The 20,069-nt window shown below is 30.8% G+C and overlaps 1 protein-coding gene across 1 annotated transcript in view; it reads left to right on the top strand.

Moving 5' to 3' along the window:
• The window catches only part of LOC129231294 (laminin subunit beta-1-like), a 103,753-nt gene extending 88,415 nt beyond the window's left edge, over positions 1 to 15,338 (top strand). Inside the window, exons 29-32 of the mRNA XM_054865582.1 lie at positions 2,014 to 2,155; positions 5,717 to 5,893; positions 8,001 to 8,157; positions 11,460 to 15,338. Coding sequence (XP_054721557.1) covers positions 2,014 to 2,155; positions 5,717 to 5,893; positions 8,001 to 8,157; positions 11,460 to 11,599 — 616 coding nt within the window. The 3' untranslated portion in view covers positions 11,600 to 15,338. The remainder of the gene's footprint in view (positions 1 to 2,013; positions 2,156 to 5,716; positions 5,894 to 8,000; positions 8,158 to 11,459) is intronic.
• Positions 15,339 to 20,069: the final 4,731 nt, after the last annotated feature.

Below are 20,069 nucleotides of genomic sequence, written 5' to 3' on the forward strand. Positions count from 1 at the left end.
CTTTCACAATTAAAATTTTTATTGCTGTGTTGTTGAAAGGTGTTTGTTTGGATTTTATTTTCATATTTTTGTAATTAATACCTTTGTTTCCACCAGTTTATTTTTCCTACTGATGATTATCAGCTTGTTTCTTTCATTTTGTTTTTGCTTCTTTGTCTTTCATTAAATCCCTTTAATACTTTGAAAGTTACTGTTAGTTTATTTTACATTAGAAATAAAATTTACGCTAAATTTGTTTCCTCTTGACGTGTATGTAGTCCTATTTCTTCCTATTTTTTCCTACTTTTTTAATTTTTGATTTCGGATTTCTTTCTCCCCCCCCCCCCCAAACCAATTTGAGGTCTGCAAAATTATTAGATGACCAACAATTTACTTGTTTTTAAGTCTACCAGATATAAGTACTTAATAAGTTATATGCAAAATTGTTAGTTGCAAGTTCTAATGTCTATCATTAAAATAGAAGAAAATTATCCTTTAAAACCCTGCAAGCATCCCTCCAAATATGAATTTTTTAATAATCCGTGATGTTGTGGAAAAGATTAAAACCTGAAATAAGTGTTTCCATGAACTGTTTCTCAATACTTTGCAGTGCTTTTATTAATGGATTCTAAATATTGAGTTTTAAATTGTAAACTTATCAATAGCGATAGATTACAGGATATAAAAACAAGCTCTCTAAAAATTGCAGAATACCTGCTACCTATGACAGAAGTGCACCTATTTACTGCTAAAATCAAACTTAAAAGACTGTTGTCTCACAAAATAACTTTAAAACTGCTATAGTTACACAATAAATATAATCAACACTTTTGTTTCTGAAATTATGAAATATTTTGTACACAAAGTGACTTTCAATCTAAACAAACCAAGTTTCTGTCCCCTCTACCCCCCCCCCCCCCTCCGCCATACTCAGCATAGGTAACAAAATTTGAGCAACTCTGGTGTGCTTTTATGGATGGTCGATCATTAACACTTTAGCAAATTGACAGAATTTTTTTCTTCTGATTTCCGAAGAGGGTTTTTTTCTCTTATTCTTGAAATCATGAAAAAGTTATTCAAAATATGGTCTTCTATATTGGATGCTTCATTAATTGGTTTTATAGAAGAAAAACAACCAGAATGACGGATCAACAATCCTATTTTGGAATATTGATGGATGCAGGCAGCATTGGATATTCAATTTTTCTGAGCCAGGGCAAAAACTTGAAATTGGTCCTCTTGCCAATCTTCCTTCAAATTTTTATATTGAGTTTCAAGGGGGGGGGGATGCAGAAATAGGGTTGATCTGCTGGCCCCAGAAGTTGCCTCCCTAGCGCAGCTTGCCTCCCTAAGATCCATTGGATGCAAGGCCCAATTAACTGGTAATTTAGTCCTAGTAATGTTTATGCATATGCATATTAATTATTAGTTAGGTAAGAAACAGCAAATATTTTTTAAGTGATGATAATTACTAGATTTTTTCAAACATCAATTATTGATTATCCCCAAGAGGTGTTTTTTTTCCCCCTTCAATGTCATCTAGTCTGCAATTTTAAGTTTGTAAACAAATTCATAGCCCCTAGTTATAGTTAATTAAATAGCTTGATAATGTTTTTAACAACTCTAATATGCTCTTATTCTGTTTTATTATTATTTTCTTTTTTGAACTGAAATCAGATTTTTCTGTAATATAATATGGAAGTGTGAAAGTTGACCTCAAAATTTTTGAAGTATATGGTTTCATTTCAATTTATACTTCTATGTTAATAGAATTTATATCAGTTAAGCAAACAAGGGTAAAAGTTTGAGAAATTTGCTGTTCTAAAATGTTCAGGACATTGCATATTGAATTTTAGAGGACAGTATTTTAATATAAGAAAGAAATAGATTAAATTATTTTACATCCAATTTTCCCTTGAAACAAGATTACTTAATTACTTTTACTTAAATGATTATCTTGTTTTAAGATGTACGTATGTATGACTTCAAAATAAGCAATATTGGTTTTAGCAGTTTTGTCTTTTTTTCCCCTAGAGAAAATGCTGAGACTATTCTTGACACTGCAAAGCAAGTTCTTGAAGCATTAGAAGAAGCACAGAAAGCTCAAGAAAGAGCTCAAGCTGCTATTCTAAAGGCTAATAATGACATAACAACTGCAGATACTGATCTTGCTCAAGTGAGTTATATTTAGAAACAATTATCATTTGCTATGTGTGAAATTGTTTTGATATATATATATATATATATATATATATATGGCCAATTCCATGGGTAACTCACTGACATCTTTGAAGCAAAATAATGCGTGTTGTCAAGTTTTCTGAAAGTTTGATAAGCTTTGATGGAAAACTTTACGCTTTATGAGCCAAAAACCTTCAAATAAAATTCGTAGTTCTGAAAGAAATGCTTATATCTTCATGAATATCAGTGATAATATCTCGAAAGTAAAATAATTGTGCATAGTAGGGTTCCTAATTTTTGAAATTTACAGCTTATTCTCAGTTATTTACGATGAACGATGATTGTAACATTTTTGTTTTCCACAATTTGTGGTTGGTCCCCTAAATGCATGGGTGATATAACTTTCAGTGGAAAAGGACAGCTAAAGCACACTTTTCATGTGACAAATGTTACAAGGCAATTGGTCTTTTATTTCTTGAAAAATCCTTTAAATGTGAATTTTTGAAAGTGTCACAATATTTTTGGTTTATATATTGTATAGTTGCCTCAGAGCAATAGTAAAATATCCAATCCCAGAAATAACTCTGAGATATCTTACTGTTGTTCTGAGGCGACAATGTGTAGAAATATATATTTACTAGCCACCTGCCGTGCTTGCCTCCACCTCGCCACTTACGACAGCTCGTACAGTGCAGTGCCTTCGGCACTGTACTTCCTTTGGCTTTGCTTAGCAAAAGAAATTTAAATGACGTTTTCGGTATGTAAATTACATTCTTTCAAAGGAAAAGATAAAAAAATTATTGCATCAAAAAATGCATCATCTGCGTTGATTATAATTAATAAACTGTATTAATTTTTTTCCGTGGCACAGCTCTAGAATCATTTGATCTTGAACTATTCAATAACTTCTGTTTTAAGCAGAAAAAGAGAGAAAACGAAAAACCTTCACTTTGTGAGTGACTTGCACTTGGTGGCTTGCCAGAGCAACGGGGAATATTATAGGGAAAAGTGTTCCAAAAGAAGGGGGAAATTTTCCAAGGAAGAACCGCCAGGAGAAAGAGTTAGGGTTTTGAGTGTTTTCAATCAATATCTCTGCTAATTAAAGTCGCACAAATATGCCACGTAGCTAAACATGTAGCCAAGAAAATTACAAATATATCAATACCTGGTTCGAAGCTCAGTTTTCTGTTGTTCACCTGGAGTAGCGATGACACACATAGATATAGTCACATACAACTTTTATATATAAAGATATACAAGGAATTCGAAATCATATAACAATGTGAGGTGGGAAAGCCTTTCCCGACCCAAGAAGTTTGAGATGTGCCAAAAGTTTTCCAGACTGTTCAGTGTTCCATTCGTCAAAGATGTGATATGTGAACCGCAGCTGGGTAAAAAAATTTCAAACACTTGCTTGGACCCACGTACCTTGAACGTTTTATATGCATTATTAAAAAGATTTTTCACTTACCCTCCCTTTCCGTTATGGTGCTTCTGTGTACATAACTGCTATAGGAAAGCATTTCCGACCCTGCATTGCCATATGATTTCAAATCGTCAGGATGCACCCTACCCCTTTTACGAGTTCCGCAACATTTAACTACTGGGACACCCTGTATATATAGCAACAGAATGGACATTGTCTCTTTATCTAAGCAATTAAATTTATTTGTCATGTAAAAAATGGATGCATAATTTCTTACACCAATGGAAAAGCAAGACATGGGATAAAAAATAATCAGACAACAGAGGAGCAGAAACACTGTAATAGAAATTCAACTGAGGATAAAGAACAGAGAATAAAGTCAACCAATCAGAAGCCAATGCACAGAGAGGGGGGAAATTGATATTTTTATGTGATTTTTTTTAATTTAATTTTTGTGTGTTTTTTCTGTCTCTCTTTCCTTCATTTCCAGTTACTTGACTTCTGATTGTTTGTCTTCATTCTTTGTTATCATTGGTTGAAATTCTAATTCATATCTTTCTGTTCCTTGGTTGTCTGATTGGTTGATTTCATCTTTTGGCCAGTGTTCTCATTGGTTGCCTTCTAACTTGACTTATTTGATGTATATGTCGGTGCCCTTGTTGTTGACTTTTAAGCACTTCTTGCACTTTGAAATAGCTATGCAGTACTTCCTTAACAATTTGTTGTTCATGTATGCTGATTTTTCATTTTACACAATATATATACATAAAGCTATTTTGGATCAGTTTTCATGTGAAATGGTATTTTTATTGCAGTTAACTATCCATTTATAAATATTCAGCTGAAGACAAGTGCTTACTGCCAAACGGCCCAACCTTGAGGGTCACGGATCTAGACGAAACTCTGGATTAAGGTTAATTCCCACTAGATATAAGCCCAGGTAAAGCGGTTTGACTGCATAGGTCCTAGTTCGGCTGTGATGGGGGTCTAAAGTTTCTAGTTTAGCTCCAGAATGCAATGGTTTTTCCTTTGAAATTTATGTTTTTTTACTCTTTTCGTGATATTGCATGGCAGTATCACTCAACTAAATGCAATCACAGTATAGAATAAATTCCACCGTTCCTACATTGTACTTACAAGAGATCCGACAGATATTAGGAAAACAAGTATTGTGCCAAAATTTCAAATTCCAAAGAAAACGCTATTGAAATTCCGGAACCAAACAAGCAAATTTAGACCCTCCTTGCAGACGAACTAAAGAATATGTACTCTAACTCTTTTACCTGGGCTCATATCTAGTACGAATTGACTTAAATCCAGAAGGTTATCCAAATTCGTAACCCTCAAGTTTTTGACTTCTTATCTACACTGATTTACAGCACTCCAGAATTGCAATGGGGTCTTTATTGGAATTTGAAACTTTGGGACAATATCTACCCTCCCAAAACATTTGTTGTCTCCTGTCAGTACAACGAAGGGGTGGGGGAATTATTCAATGCTGTGAATACAGTTAATTGGCACATACGGCAATGCAAAGGCAAGAAAAGGGTAAAGAATGTTTAATTTCAAAGGAAAAACCATTTCTTTTCTGGACTCAAACAGCAACTTCGGACCCCCGTTGCAGCGGAACTAGGGCCTATGCAGTCAAACTGCTTTACCGAGCTGCATATCTAGTGCAAACTGACCTAATTCCAGAATTTCATCCAGATCAAGGTTGTACCGTTTGGTAGTTAGTTCTTGTTTGCAACTGAATTTTGTGATAGAAAGAGAAATTGTTTAAAATAAGTATTTAAAAGTGAATTTTAATGTGGTGAAATGTGTAGGGAAACTCCTTATATGCAAAGAAAAAATAATGTTCTGTTTTAAAAGAAATAAAATTTCAGTATCTTTGAAAATTCTAGTTTTTTTTTTTTTTTTTTTTTTTTTTCTCCATCATAGTAAATCTTATTGTGTGGTTGTCAATACTATTGGAGGGAAAATTTTGCTTGGAACTTTATTACCTTTTCTGAAATGATGTCTTTTACCTGAAAAGAAAACATTTAATACTGTACATTATTTAATGATTTTATTTCTAAAATTCTTGATTTTCAGTTAGTAATGCTTGATATAATTGTATGTATATCTGTTTAGATTGCTAGTGAAACTGCTGCTGCTCAAGAAATCTCTAATAAATCTGTTGAGGACATTCAAGGCATGCAGGACAGGTTAGATAAGTTGAAAAAAAAGTTCACTGAAAATGAACTAAATGCCAAGAAATCAGCTGTGGAAGCTAATGTTGCTGGCAAATTAGCTGAACAGGCTGAAAAGGTAACATTTTATATTCAATGTTTAACAGATTATATGCATATCTAATGTTATCAGAGCATAATTTTTCATGTAAATGACAAAATACAAAAGTGATGACCAGTGGTGTTCCCATAGGGTATACTCCATATATGCCGCATACTCTCAAACTTTTTTAGACACATAGCGTATACCCTCAAGCTCCAAAATTTTCCATATTATGACATATATATGTGATCACATGCACATATTGTGCATAAAAGATAACTGAGAGTATACCCTGAGAAAAATAGATGAGAACATCACTGGGGATGACATCAGGAGCAGATTTTTTTTTTTAGCAGTCTGTGATGCAGTTCAAAGTGCAAGATAAACCAACATTAAATAATTCATAAAATCTAAATAAACACTGAGAGAGGCTCAAAAAAATAAGGTGATGTTACAAGAATATGGTACAAAACATCTTTAGCTGAAGTGTAAGAGTTTCGTTTTTTTTTTTTTTTTTTTTTAATGTAAGGTTCGTTTGTTTTTCTCTCTCCCAACTAATAAATAGTCTGCAGACTTTCTCAAGAATCTGCAATGCACTTTCTGTTATTGCACTGATGACTATCAACATACACAGACCAAAACAAAAATTTAGTATTACAAGATAGCTTACTTAAGGGGATTGTCTCAAAGCCGACAATGTAGAAGGAAGGACATTTCTTAATTAAGGAAGCATTGATCAGTAAAAACAGCAGTTAAAAAATGCCCAAATTATAGAGATAAGATTAGTGTTAAATCTGAGAAATCCTGCCAATGCTAATAAATACAATTGCTTGTGGCATTCCTGTTATTAGTTTTCTGCTATAATTAATTTTATCTTTATTCACAATAAAAATTATGTACTCAAGTTCCTTCATCATTGAACTCTCTAAAATATCTTGTCTTCATAACCAAGTTGTGACTGTAAACAAGGTCACTTTAAAAAATTTGAACTGTATCTTCAAATGCAATTTTTGTCTTTCCTTTATCTTTGTCTTTTCCTCATTACTTATACTTTGCAGTAAGTGGCATGATTGGTTCATCAAGATTTACTTAATCTATTTTTTAAGCTTAACTAAACTTGGAAAGTGTAAACCTAGAATGACACTTGTTTTCTCCTTAATAAATACCATAAATTAATACACCTGTTAAATACCACCTAATCTCTTCCCTAGTGATGAATAAGAATATAACTGTTTTGTAGTTCATAGTATACATTTAGCATGTGGCTCTGAAAGTGGCTAGTTTTAAGGTGCTTGAAGTTTTATGTTGTAAGTAAACAAGCATTATACTCAAAATTCTAATAATAGTTACAGAATATTTGGCATAAATATATATCATATAATAAATTTTTGTTAAATGCAATGATTCTCCAGGCTGCAGTTACTGCACTAAAAATATTCATTGATTACTAAGTTTTAATTATGTTGTAGTTCTCAGAATTCTCATAGTAGTTACCAACTTATATAAATCATAAATAAATATTATTTAGTTATAAGTTTTTCTTTACATAAAGCTAACTTTGTTAAATATTTGTGTAAATTGAAAACAATGAATGAAGCTCTAAGTAGTAGTTACAGTAGAATCTTGTTTACCTGGCCCCCGTTAATTCAGAGTTTATCTGGGTCTCCAGTTTATCTGGATCAAATATGTAGAATTTTTTTTTAATATTATTATTCACTTAAATAAATTTAAATTATGATAGTAAGATTAGAACTATAAGAACTCCAAATTTTTACTTTTTGTTTTGATTAAATGTAAAACATCTGCACATTATAGCAATCAAAAAACAACATGGCATACTTGGAACGTCAGTTCGACTGAACTGTAAATGATAAGAGTGTTTGCGCAAAGCAAACATATGAAATTTTGTTATTAATCTTTGTTTTTTTGCAGTAGCAAAAGGTAAGTCTGCTTATTAAGGAATATGTTTTGCTTATTACCCAGATTTTGGCTCTCTGGATTGCCTTTGTTCCCGTGTTAGTCCAGATCATTGAGGTTGTACTGTACTGCTACAAAAAAATATTCACTGATTTCAAAACTTTTGTTGTATTGTAGTGTAGTGTTCTGATAATACTTGAATTTGCGTTTTAATTGATTTCTTTAGGATGTGCTGGATTTAGAAGATAAATATAATAGTGCCACTCAAGCTTTAGAAGACAAAGCAAAAGTTAGTGGAGCTGCAAAGGAAAGAGCCGATAGTTTAAGGAAACGGGCCAAAGAGCTAGCAGAAGCAGCAAATGGAAGATTAAATGAACTACAAGGTAATTTTCAAGTTTTGGAATTTTTGTATTATATGTTGGTATTTAACAAATAAATCTCATACAGGAATAAAACAAAGTATATTTGAAAAGTAGAAGATGTACATGTTTGTGAAGTAAAGTGTCAAAATAATGCTTAATTTTGCTCTCTGCTTGTCTCTCCCCTGAATTCTGGTTCTTTTCTTCACTTACTTTTACAAACTAGTGTAAGTTAATAATTTTTCCTCTCAGCATTCTTAAACATGAAACCTTTTGTTTCCAGTTAACTTTTGCAGCAGTCTAGCTGAAAGTAAATGGCTTTGATTAAAAGTTGTATTTCTAAGCTTTTTTGCCAGTATTAAAAGAGGTTTGAATTACCACCAATCTTATTGCAGTACATGAAGGCTACCTAACATTTTAGCTCTCGTATGATCTCATGCTATTTAATTTCCTTTCATTTCCTTGTATACTCGTCTAATTTTGATAAACCTACTATCAAGGTGTACCATGAACTTTAATTTCATGCTTTGGTACTCCAATGTTTTTTGAATGGATGGGAATTTTTAAAAATATATTTATGCATTCTTTGATTTTTTTTTTTTTTTGGTGAGAAAATTATACTGGCTGTAAATTCACTAAATTAATTTTACACTTTAATCCACTTTAATTAATTTTACATATATTTTTATAATGAAACTCATATAATGCTAATTTTTATGCTCAAGCTGACTCTCTTATGCAATTTTTAGCATTTGGTAAACCAGAGCCAAATTCAATCGGATTTTACTACTGTTTTTTGGTACCTTCACAGAAATTGGGCACAAAAAGTTTTCTTAGTTGCTATTTTTTACAAAAATCAACATTTTAAAAATAAGTTGCTCTGTTTGAAATACAATTTGTTCATGGAATGGAATTTTGAAGTAATTGATTCAATCATCTTTTACGCACAAATCTTTTGTAGTAAAATTGTATCCATTTTTCATATGCACGTGGACAATAAGGCTTCGCAATCGTTGTGGATTTTGTGTCGGCAATCTGTTACCATATGTTTCTAATTTTTCCTTTTGATAATATACTGAACTGTAATCTCTACAAAGCTTATTGAATTAAAACACCAGAATCTTTTTTTTTTTTTTTTGAGCATTTATTTTACTTTTTTTTTATATTTGGGAAAATTTTTACAATTGAGGCAGTGAGAAGCAAAGGGATGTAAGTGGAAGTTTTAAATTTTTTAGTAAAATGTGTTTGAAGTTAAGATCTTAGGTAGACTTTCATTGATTTTTTTTCCCTAAATCATGCTGTGTAGCCGCACCTACCAGGGCTATTAGTACCATCTCTTGCCCCAAAGCAGAGGAGAGATTCTCCTATCATTTGTACTGGTTATCTGCAAATTTTTAATTTCATCACTTACATCTCTTCGCTTCTCACTGCCTCAATTTGTAAATTGTGGTTTTCAGATATTAATTGGCTAATAATCATGCATGTACCTACTACTGATATTTATAACTAAAATATCAAGCTCTTAGAAATCCCTTTTTTCCTGTGCTTGAAAAATCTTGATATTTACAATTAAGTATGGACTTTCCCTTATATTTGTTTTTATACATATTGATTTGCCCCTTTTTAAATTATCTATAGGAAAAGTGTATGCTGTTTATTTCTTACTGTAATAAATATTTTGAAATGAATATAGAAGCAAAAAGTTTTTTTTTTTTTTTTGACCTCATTTGACTGCTAAATTTGTACTATTTAAAAGTTTTCCCTCAACACACCTTTTCATGTCATATTTTTGGATTTCCTCTTTTTTGCATTTTTAGTCGATCACATCCCTGTGTATAGAACAGTAAAATACCTTTGACATTGCCAACCTATGTAACGCAAATATTTTTAAATCTCAACTTTTCAGACGTGAGCACTAAGTTGTGTAATAATTATAAAAACCTATTTTTGCATAACAAACATAATGGCTTTTTTTGGCAAATTAAATTTTAAATTCAGTTCCTCTTCTTTCCACCTTAATTAAAAACTTTTAAAAGAAAAAATAATACAGTAGGCACTGCTTAATATGATCACTTTGGGACAAATAGAATTTGATAACAATAACCGACTAATAACAATAACCAAAAAGAATCCAGGAGACACAAAATAATGAATTTTTTCCAATTAAGATGCGTTTATTTTGGCAACCTCAAATTAAAATCACAGTGACTCAACTGAACGCACTTTCAAATTATAAAACATTTAATTAACAGAATGGAAATATCGGAATTATAAAAAGTTAAAGCTAAATTATGCAATTTTTAATCACATAGTAATAGGTGAAGTAAAATATGACCGTTTTCCCTGACATTCGTAAACCAGTTTCAAAGCACATTCAGCTTTTCTATCTTTTCCAGCATAGTTTTGCTTGTTGTTTAAATTTTAATTTAACTTCGCTTTGTTTTCAATCTCGATACAATTCTTTAATAGTTTACGAAGCAATGGCAACAATGGAGGTCCTTCATCAATGCCATGCCCTATGACTGAATTTTTTTAGGTACAAAAGAAAGTATTCTTAGGGGGAGTCTGTGGTTGTTGGGGGCAAACTTTCTGTAGCTCCATTCCTAGAAAAATTTTGAACTGCTATTGAAAACCACAAAATGCTACACAGAAAGTTAGTCAAGTCAGGATTTGCCTATGTATTTCTGTTAATTGAGGAACAATAACGGGGAAAAATTGAAAGTTTATAAAAAAGTGATAACAATAAATGAAGACGCTGATTACAATATCCGACTTTTTTAACGTGTGTTAACATACAAGTGTTCCGGGACTTCGTGATTCCGATAACATTAAGCGAATGACAACATTAACCGTGATCACATTAAGTGGCGCCTACTGTATTCACATTTAAAAAATCTCATATTGTCCTTAAAAATGCAGCTACTATGCAAACCGTTAAGTGCAGGATAGTGATCTATTATTAAACCTATTTTATTTGTGAGCGATAAGTGAACTTGCAAAATAAATTATGGTTTTAATTATATTTTTGGAATTTTGTTATTACTTGTTCTGATGTGATTGTCTATTGATATATACTGATTATTATTTTTATTAATTAGTGAAATGATCTATATGATGCTAAAATCTTTATAATGCAAGACCTCTGGTCCCAAAATGTGCCTTATTACGGTCTTCTACTATATTAGAATATATTTGATTACTAAATAAGATTTTCCCCCTACTAAAACTTCTTAAATTGCCTTATTATTAGTTTATTTTACAGTATTATGTTACAATGTTTGAATTTTTGAGTGATTTATTGTATTTACTATTTTATTTCAACTTAGGCATGGAGGATGAATTTGATGATAATGAAAAGAAACTGAAAAATTTCTCAGATTTACTGGATAGGTTAAATATGGAAATGGAAGGTCATCTAACATTTATTGAAGAAAAATCTGCATTTTATCGTGACTGCCAGGCATAAAAAAGAGGAACAAATATATATGCTTCAATGACTTAAATTTAGAATTTTGTGCAATCTTATTAAATATTAAAATACATTTCTCTGTTAAATGAATGTGCTGTTTGATAAAGATGACTACTAAAATGCTATTGTTTTAAATATTTTCTCTCTGTATTATCATACATATGTATTATATTGTTCCACAAAAGTTTGCCTTCTGTGAAGGAGATGTTACATTCTCTTTTTGCTTAAATTTTTGACATCTGCAATAATGAACTTGAGCTTGAACATCCATTATTTATTTTTCTAACTATGAATTGTTGTTGATACTCAAGAAGCTGCATTCCAATAAGCACCTGTTACTATTTCTTTGAACAGTTTTTTTATCTTTTTTTGTTCCGTTCTTTTTTTTTTTTTTTCTAGTTCTTAAACTATATTTTTTACAGGTATTGCTTATGGTGCTTTTTACTGCCTTACTCATTGCGCTTTATATGCCTTATTCATTGCGCTTTATCTGCCTTATTCATTGCACTTTTACTGCCATATTCATTGTGCTTCTTACTGACTTATTCATCACTACTTTTATAACATATATTTAAAGATGATGTTGAAATATCTTCTGGAATCAAAGTGTATGTTTGTTTGTAACTTTTGACCTGAATAGACAGTGAACGTTTTGACTACTTAAATTTCTTAAATACAGTGCTTTCTTTTTAGTACAAACTTGAGTAATTCAAATTATTGGTTTCTCTGAACAACTTTTGTTCCCCTCAACTTTCCCATTCCTCCTAGTATTAATATAATGTTTTTAGTTCAAAAATTTCAGTTGCTTTTGGGTTACATTGAAATCTGATCACAAGAATATAAGAATTTTGTGGCCCCTAAAATCAATTTTTAGAAAATAAGAGAAAATAAATAGTTTAAATGGTAAAAACAATATTATTGAAGTAAAAAATATATTAAATATATTGATTACAACACGTGTTAACAGAAACCCATTTTTCAGTAGAGAAAATATTTCAAGCTTCTGATACTATGATCTTTGCGTGGATCTTTACTTTTTGAGCCTTTAAAATGTTTGAGCTTTTGAGGATGTCAGTAAAAGAGAATTGAGAAAATATATTGAGATAAAAATAAAACTTACATTAAAGAGTTTTTTTTTTCATTATTAGATACTATAATTAATGCTATTCAATTTTAGTGTTTGCACTATTTTCCTAACAACAGGTATGTTCTTTATTCAAATTTCAGAGATTTCTTTTTTTTTTTTTTTTGCTTTTTTTCAAGTTTGAATTATTAAGAGGCGACTGTATTTATTCAAAAAATCTTTCACTATTTATGTGCCCATTTTATTTTAGCAATTACAAAAGTAATTAAGAAGTATTACTGTTCGATCTTCAAATAAATTAATTTGTTTTGAATGCCTCAGCCCTCAAAAAGCTGAATTCTAGTACATTTTTCAACCAATATTCCTAAAGTTTTTTTAAGCTTGTTTTTGTGCAGCTAGTTCCTCTCTTTGCTTGTGGTGCTTTTACTGCCTTACTCACTACTACTTTTATAAGATATATATTCAAGCATCATTTCAAATAAAAACCCTTAAAAAATCAAAGTGTATATGGGAAATTTGTAACTTTTTGTGATCTGAATAGAAATTGAATGTTTAAAGGAAAACTTAAACTCACTTAAGATGTGCCAATGAATTGTTTTTGATATTCTTGGAATTGCATTCTAGCAAGCTTTAAGAGTTTCATTTGAACAAGTTTTTTTTCCCTCTCTCTCTCTTTTTAGTTTCTTTTTGAGCTTAATTTTGTTAGGTATGGTCGTTTATAGTGCTTTGAATTATTTTTCATTGCTATTTTATAGCATATGTTTAGTGAAAATATTGATCGGAATATCTTTTGGAATCAAGTGTTGTAAAGAAAGTTTAACTTTGGAACATTTTTTTAAAAAATTAGTTTCTATGAATTTACATAAACATTTCCAAAGCAGTTCAATAAACATACTGACTATGTCATGCCCATAAAGCATTTAAAGCAACAATGATTTTTTTATATTTACGTTCATATACAGTGCTGTAGTTTGGAAAAATATTTGAGGAACACACCTTTTTTTAGGGTAGATATCATGTTTGACCAATTTTTGTCAGTTAAGATTCACATCAGCTTTGATTTATGAAAGCAAATATTTATTTTTTAAAGGTGCTTTGAAGCCATTTTACATTAATTTTGCCTTATTTTCACTAAATATTTCAATAAACAACATGCTCAGCACTGTAAGTATTATATGTATGTAAATATATGTCTAAAGCATACATATAAACTGTTTGAAAAAGTTTTCAGAATTTTTTTCCTGCATTTAATTATCTCAAAATATGGAAAACATAAAGCTTATATTTATATTTTGTGTTCAACCATGTACATTGAATACTATGAAGTCATATGTATTTCTAGCATGTTCATAAACTTTTATTACTGCCATAATTTTGTTTGTTACATGTATATTGTAGTACATTTGTTTGTCAAATATTTGTTGCTTATGTATTTGAAAGGTGAAAATTTCATTTTTGCCTGTTGTGAGTTCCAAAATACATTGGTATATTTTTTATAATAATATACTCTTTTAATTTTAAACTTTACATTTAGAACATTTGCTGAATTAAAAAGTTGTATTAGCTTATGACTATTTTTAAACTTGATTTTTTATATTTTTATAGGTAAAATTTATTTTTTAAACTTCTCTCAAAATGTTATGTTTCACTTTGCATTTATTAGTTATTTTGGAACTGCATTTCTCCCTAAAAGTCATTTTTATGGTGCATACGTTTTTGTGTAAATATTTTATAGCATAGACTGAGAGATCTGACTAACCATTGTCATATAACATTACTATTCACTTTTTACATTCAAAGCACTTTGAATTACTTAGTTTTGTGCAGCGTGTTGAGTCAAACTCAGGATGATTATCTCTGTGCCAAATTGATACTTACAATATTTATATAATTTTGAAGGTCAAATTTTCGTACTGATCTCATGCTAGATAGCATTTGTTTTCTTTTAGAATTATTTTTGCGTATTATGAAACTTGAAAAGTTTTTTGAAGCCTTGTAAATGTTGTTTATGCTAAGAATTAAAAACAATTTTTGAATTGTTAAACTGACTTGGTAAAACTGTACTTTGTAAATATATGACTTGACACTTAGTGTTTCAGTTTACACTGAAATTGTGTTGTTAGAAACCTTGTTTTTTTTTCAATTTTGCTCCTTTGAAAGACATTAGAATATAAAGCTGTTGCATTTTCCTTTACAATCTTAAAATATAGTTTACTTTTACAAATAAAATATTTATTCAATTTTATTAGATATTGGGCTCATTTAAAAAAATCAATGTGTTTCCAATTATATTGAACTGCATGATATGTTAAGAGATGTTGAAATGATTCTAAAAGTTGACTGTGTGTGGTGCCAAGAGATCATAAAGTGCCCATATGTCTTCAAAATGAAACTTCAGATGATTATTGGTTTCTGCAGAGATTTTGTTTCATTTTATAACTCACGTGTTTACTTTCCTGCCAATAATCATCTGAAAAATTCAATTTAATGCTGATTGAAGTTTTTGATATCTGTCTACACAAACAATCTTATAAAAGCAATCATATACCTATGATTTATGTATCTTTCAAATCGACTTCATTCAGCGAAAAAAATTGATATTTTGTTAAAACATTTGAAATGTAATTCATAAAATTAAAGAATTAAACAGAAGTGTCTGCCTTTTACTCTTAATTTGTGTACTATTTTAAATTTTGATTTACATATTCTATAAAAATGTGTGTTTGAATACGTGTATATGTGTGTTTCAACGCACTTAGTTTCCCGATTTTTTCGAACTTATCCTTATTGGGAAAAGTTAAGCCTTGCGAGGGATTCCAATTATATACGTATATGTACAGTGGAATCTGCTTAATTGGACCAAATCTCCAAAAACCAAAACAAATCCCATTACACAAGCCTAATATTATTCACTTATTGGGACCAAAAATGGCTTTAATCGGACCAAGGAACAAGAGAAAAAATTGAAAACAAATTCAAAATTGCCCACTTAAGCGAGTTTTAAGTGGATCAACGAACCTAATAGTTAGTGCAATAAAAATTAATAATAGTTCATCATAACTTTCAATTTAACCCAGCAATATTTACAAAAAAAAAATGGTTAACAAAACTCCCATTTTATGGTAGCACTGTTGCAGCAAAAATCAAAATTTCAGTAAAATATTTCAAACTTCTTCAATTTAATTGTAAAATATATAACTTATGCTTGATTGGACTTTCTTAAAGACCGATTAGCACTTTTTAGCACTAATTTTTCCACTCTCACATTTTTGGTTACTTCTGATTGTTGCATTGAATTGATACTGACTGAAAGGAACAACAAAACCATATTGGCATGGGAAAAGTGTAAAAATATTTACTTTAATGGAAAAATTTCATATACAGTAATTTTTCTTCTTAGTATGCTTACCATACATATAGGGCAGGGGTGCCTACCTAGGGGGTGTCATGGGGCCTGACTGCGGCATTGAAATTTTTAGGGGGGGGGGGTTGAGGGATATTTATCTCATTTTTTGGGGAGGTCTTTGCGATATTTAGGGGTACTCTTTCTCTTAGGGGGGAGTACCCTGCATATGGGGCTTACAATAATAAAGGCATTTATATGTTTTGTGTATAGCATGTTTGGTCAAGCTACACAGGCTGTTTGTTTAATCGGACCAGCCTTATTTTAGGACCAAAATGGTCCTGTCCAAAATCACCGATATCTTCCTTTTCACAAACTTTGTGGCTCATGAGAATAAGTGCTTTTACAGTAGTTTCATAGGGTTATTACTAAAAAGGTTCTTAGGGGTTACTTAGGGATCTTACTAAAAAATTTTTCAAAAAATGTACTTCTCAAACATTTTTGAGATTCATGGGAGAAATTAAGCTTGTCTCCTTACTTAATAAACTCGCATAATTTAATATTCATTTGAGTTTGTTGCATTTAAAATTATTCCTGTTTTAATTCTTCATTTACCCAGAAACAAAATTATTTTAAATTGACTTTTTATGGTTCAAAAATGGTTACTTAGTTTCTTTTTCTTGTTTCGATTTGAAAAGTAATCTAGTATTAGCTAAAACTAAATTCGCTATAGGCGCATATGTCATTTACCAGATGTTAGATAAAATCATAATTTTTCTTGTTCTATCAAGCTTTTTTTTTTTTTAAATCTCCTGACAAGCACGATACAACAAAGCGTTGTTGCCTTTATCATGTTTTTGAAGTTTTCCTGTTCTTTTGAATCGTGCAGAGCAATCATTATCCTCTTGTAAGATAATTCGGAAGAGCTCTAGTTATAGCTTCAAGACTGCAATTTCTTCCTTATTTTGAGCTTATCAGTGTGGAATCGCCATAACCGAGTTAAAGGTTAAAAACCTGATGAATAATTCTTTTCTGCAAGCTCCAGTAATAAGTTTAAATATTTTTACTTTATGATAGTTGGCTATTAATTGAAATATCTATGTTTTACTGCATGATCATAAGATTAAAAACTTACCTTGCTTTAATAAATATAATTTGTTATTTTTACATTAAATGCTTGAATTGGGTCGTTATGCTTTAAATAATAATGTGATGTTGTTTCATAATCTGTGTATGTTTTTATTTTTATTTAAAGATTACTAAGTTCCAAAAAGTGATATTCTGCTTGATTTTCTAAAAAAAGAAAAAAAAATTCTGAGACCACAGATCCCCCATACATATAATAGCCAATGTTTGAGTAACGCTCCTGATGTCATCAACAATGAAACTCGCACCACAGCACGATATTTTGATAATTTAACATGCAGGGAAAGGCTTTATTGTGACAAGGCTGAACTGGATCCAGTAACTTAACTGTTTTACTGGTAAGACTCATTTCAGGGGAATGAAGAATCGAAAAAGTGTTTAACAAGGAACGCTAGCTACTGTAGTTTTGAGTTAATCAATTGAGTTAGAGTTAAAATTTCAACTATCGAAAAATATCACCAAACAGGCAATTTCTTCATTCAAATGTAGAAGCAATTTCCACTTGTCATATCTTGACGGGTGATTTTCTAGTGATAAATGAAAACGGATAATCACTTGCTTTTATGATAAAAAATATTATTGCATGTATCTTAAAAAATTTTATAATCATTTGTAAGCATTATTGTTTTTTATGTAAACCTAAAACAAAGAATTATTGACAAATGAAGTTATTGATTTCTTACTTCTCAGCTGTAGATACAGGTCCAAAGATGTATGTGAAGTGGAAAAATGTTTTAATGAACTGTAAATCAGTTATATGAATTTTATAATTAAGGTTGAAATTACATCATAAGTCAAAATATTATTGAACTTAAGTGTTCCTTTTCCAGCAATGAATATCTGAATAATTCCCTTTTTTTTTCAAAAATGAATGACAAAGAAAACGCTGTTTAGAACAATCATATTGTAGAATTCATTTAATTAATGATCTACAACCAATTTTTTACATGAAATAAATAAATTGCAAACTTTATATACACAAAAAGCATTAGCCCTAATTCTGTATAATGTATGGCAAACTAAGCTTACTTCCAGCATAAGCTAGTTTCTTGTAGGATCTTTTTCGCTTTTCTTAATAGCGCATCAGAGTATTCTGATGTCTATTTGTTTTATGGTAACTGGCACCAACATATGGACGTCTAGAGGAAGCATGTCCATCATAACAAGTGGGGTTTGGGGAAACCTGAAAAGCGTTGACAGTGTTAATGCAGCAGATTTTTAAACAAGATAAACTAAACTATCATCAAGTATTCAGATAGTCTTACTTTAGTATTTAAGCCAGTTTTCATTTGAAACATATGAAAATGTCCTAAAATTTAGCATTGTACATAGTGAACAAATGTTATCAAGTGTACTTATGACAAATATTAGAAAATGAACAAAGGAATATGAGTTTTATTTTTGAACATGACACTTTAACCTGTGGTTAAACCCTGGAAGAAAAAAAAGGTGGGACTTTTACAGAACGAACATATGAGTAATTGAAATTTAAATGACATTCATAAAAAAAAATAGTACTAGGTTTATGTTGTCGCCTGTCATGTGCCTCAACTACACCTCTGACTTGAATTAGTTGAATGTACAATAATTTCTACTAAGATGCTTAGGCCAAGAAACCTAATGAACCAATTATATTTAACCTAATTAAGTTAATTATGTTTGGCTTTTAATAAAACTGATTTAAGTCGATGTACTAAGAAAGCCTAATTTTTTCTCATTTCGAATAGCTTTTGGTCTTGAAATTCACAATTCAATTTGTAATGGTTGGTGTTTATTGAAATATGACTTGTTTCAGTTCAGAACTATTTTATATGTTTGTACATAATCAATGTCTGCAGCAAGAAAATAAATAAATAGATTGGAATCTTCTTGCTTGTGGAAAGAAACAAGTGTTTCACTTACCGGTGAGAGTGTTAGTGCTCTTGAACGTGGTCTGGTGCGGTACTCATACCATGATAATTCCTCATCACTGTTCTGCGGTTGAAGATAATTACTTGATCGATGTGTATATGCTCCCTGGTCTTGACAAGTTGAGGGCATATATGGCAGTTCTACACCAGGTTGCTACGGTAGAAATTATTATTTATGAGTCTATACATGAGACATATATCCCAGTTTAAAGCTTAAAATTGTGAAAAAATAAGCAAATGGATAATCATTCATTAAGGGTTTTTTTTTTAAAAACATGTGTTTTTGTTGTTACACTTTGCCTTATCTAAGTAGACATTGTCATGTAATTGTTATTTGAAATTTCATCTCACTTTCTCACGCAACTTTGTACCCAAAATTTTACACCTACTTTTTCTGTTCAGATCTGCCAACTCTCTGGTTTTTCAATGGAGATTTTCATTTTTTTGCCCTTTTCTCCTTGATTTTACATTTAGTTATTGCATTTGCCCGCTTTTCAGCTGATTTTTATTGTACTATTATTTGTATCGATCTTTTCATTGGTAAAAGGAAAATCCCTCAATTGGTGGTGCTGACATTGCTTGTTGACCCTTCCATGACCCAATGGCACCACTGATCTATAGTTTGTCGTATGCACATGGAAAATAGGCTTACGCAATTTTAGCTCATAACTTGTGATCGGGTAGCAATCTTTTAGTATCTGTTTCTGGTTTGCCCTTTTTCTGATAATTTCTTAAACTGTACACCTTGCATAGCCTCTTGAGCTAAAATACAAATGTATTTTTAGCCTTCCTTGTTTCTGTCTTCGAAAAACCTCTTAAGGGAGTCAAGAGAGCCAAACAAACTGGTAGCTAATGTAGAATTAGCACACCAGATGAGTGACCGCAGCAATGGTGCGGTTCAACTCAAAGTCCTCGGAATAACTGAGCTGGTGGTGTATTTCAAGTATTTCTGCATTAGCCCTGGCTTAGGGTGGTAACTTACTA

Source organism: Uloborus diversus, chromosome 10, assembly GCF_026930045.1.
Source record: "Uloborus diversus isolate 005 chromosome 10, Udiv.v.3.1, whole genome shotgun sequence".
Lineage (NCBI taxonomy): Eukaryota > Metazoa > Arthropoda > Arachnida > Araneae > Uloboridae > Uloborus > Uloborus diversus.